Source organism: Lolium rigidum, chromosome 3 (genome assembly GCF_022539505.1).
Source record: "Lolium rigidum isolate FL_2022 chromosome 3, APGP_CSIRO_Lrig_0.1, whole genome shotgun sequence".
Classification (NCBI taxonomy): domain Eukaryota; kingdom Viridiplantae; phylum Streptophyta; class Magnoliopsida; order Poales; family Poaceae; genus Lolium; species Lolium rigidum.
In genome coordinates this window covers 368,115,690-368,118,213 of record NC_061510.1, presented here as the reverse complement: position 1 = coordinate 368,118,213, position 2,524 = coordinate 368,115,690, and the positions used below count along the sequence as shown (strand labels likewise).

General features: G+C 52.6%; 1 protein-coding gene across 1 annotated transcript; it reads right to left on the bottom strand.

Moving 5' to 3' along the window:
- Positions 1-920: 920 nt before the first annotated feature.
- Positions 921-2,148, bottom strand: LOC124697386. The gene is made up of 2 exons (XM_047229986.1): positions 1,071-2,148; positions 921-955 (listed from the first exon to the last, which is right to left on the bottom strand). Exons 1-2 carry the CDS (start codon positions 2,146-2,148, stop codon positions 921-923), a joined length of 1,113 nt encoding a protein of 370 aa, XP_047085942.1.
- Between the last annotated feature and the right edge of the window lie 376 nt (positions 2,149-2,524).

Sequence of the window (2,524 nt, the reverse complement as noted above, 5' to 3'; positions counted from 1 at the left end):
TTTGTCATATCAAGATGTTCTCATCAAAACGAGAAATATTTTATTACAAAAACAAATCATAGATCACAAAAAGGTTCCATCACAGGGAAAATATTCCGATCAAACGGACAAATTCCACTGCCATAGAAATGTTGCGTGGAACGGAAATAAAGAAGAGTGATATGGGAGATAATTATTTTAGAAGTAAACAATTCATGATTTGCATGATTATCTTCTATGCAAAATATTATGCAAGACACCCTAAGTACTCCACCTAAAGAAATATTGTGCAAGAAATTGATGTATTTATTTTGCATACTAACTTGTTTCATCCGGTTAACCAAAATAAATATGATTTCAGTGCAGATCAATAAATAAATACTCCACCTAAATAAAAAAGCAGTTCACTAGTACAACATCTGAAATATGTTTGCACGGTGCTCTCACTGTTTCCGGACCCCACCAAGCTTGTTGAACCGAACCATGTAGCCGTAGAGCAGAGCTACACTCGCACTCGCACTCCCCACTCTTCCATTCCCCAATTCCCCACCAAAACCCTAGCTGCCGCTGCCGCCGCCGCCGCCGCAGTCGGCGGTCCTGATGGACGAGGTCGTAGAGGAGGTCCTCCCCCGCCTTCCTCCGGTCCTGGTGGACGAGCTCGTAGAGGAGGTCCTCCTCCGCCTTCCGCCGGACGAGCCCACCTGGTTCGTCCGCTCGTCGGCCGTCTGCAAACCCTGGCGCCGCATCCTCGCCGCCCCGCGCTTTCGCCGCCGGTACTGCGAGTTCCATGGAGCACCTCCCCTCCTGGGATACTTCCAAGGGCATGGCAACTTCGTCCCCACCTCCGCCCTCCTCCCTGCTCAGCCTGACCGTCCCGGCTGGATTGCCCTCGACTGCCGCCACGGCCGCGCCCTCCTCGCCCCCTCTAACGGGTACGGTTATCATTGCTCCTGGTCCGTAGAAGCTGCTTCCATTGCTGCAGAAATGCAAGGACTCAAAAACTATATAGTAATCATGCATATGGATACATGCCACTTGACAGATTGTAAGAACTGATCAAGTACAATGTTATATATGCGAGTAAGTATTACCTGGGAAGTTGAATCTCATGTAGGGAAATAATTTGTTTTCCCCATAACAAGATACCATCCTGACTCGCCCTGACTTGAGGTCAACCATGTAGCAACCAACACATGTGCTCACAAACATGACTTGGGTGCCCTCCGCAAAGCCACTCACGAAACTAATCCCATATTCATGTGTTGGGGTCAAGAGGGCACCATAGGGGAGCAGCATCTCAAGATTGATTAGCCTGAATCTAACCCATCCCAGGGCTCCCTCGGGTCCGGTCTGCATCGACCACAAGGTTAGAACTCTGACATCCACCACGGCAGCAAATCCCAGCTCACCGTCTTCCAACGACATGAGACACCCTTTGACATCGATCGGCTTTTCGAACCTTGATAAGGAGAGTGTGCCTAGCTGGCACTTGATGATGACGTCAACATTGAAGTAGAGTGCATCGCCGACAAGAAGGCTACGCCCACCCATGTAAGAGGCAGACTTCACATTGGGGTGATGGAGAGAGGTGATCTCGCTCCACAGGCGAGTCTCGGATGAGTACAACCAGCCGGACGTTACTCTTCGCTGCCAATCGGTGGACACCAAGGCCACAAGGAAATGCTCTCCTTGGCAAGTGTGGTGGTCGCAGCCTTGGCCGTGTGCAGCGCAGAGCACGGACGCACTACACATGCGCCCGCGGTGCATCGGGGAAGGCACGCGGCTCTCGTGGCCCGTCAGAGGCTCCAAGACGACGAGCTCAAAAGGCTTGTACATGTCAGATGTGGCGAGGAGGACGCGGCCGTGGCGGCAGTCGAGGGAAAACATGCCGGGACGGTCAGGCTGGGCAGGGACGAGGGCGGACGTGGGGACGAAGGTTGCATCAAATCTGAAGTATCCCAGGAAGGGGGGTGTTCCGTGGAACTCCCCGTAGCGACGGCGAAAGCGCGGGGCGGCGAGGATGCGGCGCCAGGGTTTGCACACGGCCGACGAGCGGACGAACCAGGTGGGCGGCTCGTCCGGCGGAAGGCGGAGGAGGACCTCCTCTACAAGCTCGTCCATCAGGACCGGCGGAAGGCGGGGCAGGACCTCCTCTACGACCTCCTCCATCACGACCGCCGGCTGCGGCGGCGGCGGCTAGGGTTTAGGTGGGGGATTGGGGAATGGAGCGGGGAATGGAAGAGTGGGGAGTGTCGAGTGCGGGGCAGCTCTGCTACTGCTACGGCTACATGGTTTGGTTCAGCAAACTTGAGGTGTCCCAAAAACGAGAGCGTCTGCTAGAGGTAGGGTCGAGAAACAGTGAGAGCAGCGTGCAAAATATTTCGGTGGTAGTACGATATATTGCAGTATTTGACGGCTTATGTTTTTGAGGTGGAGTATTGGACTTCATTCAAATCATATTTTACTTTGTGACACAAAATAATTATTGTAGCAAAACTTATGAAATCTACGATCCATAATAAGGGTCGTTGATTTAATAGTACAA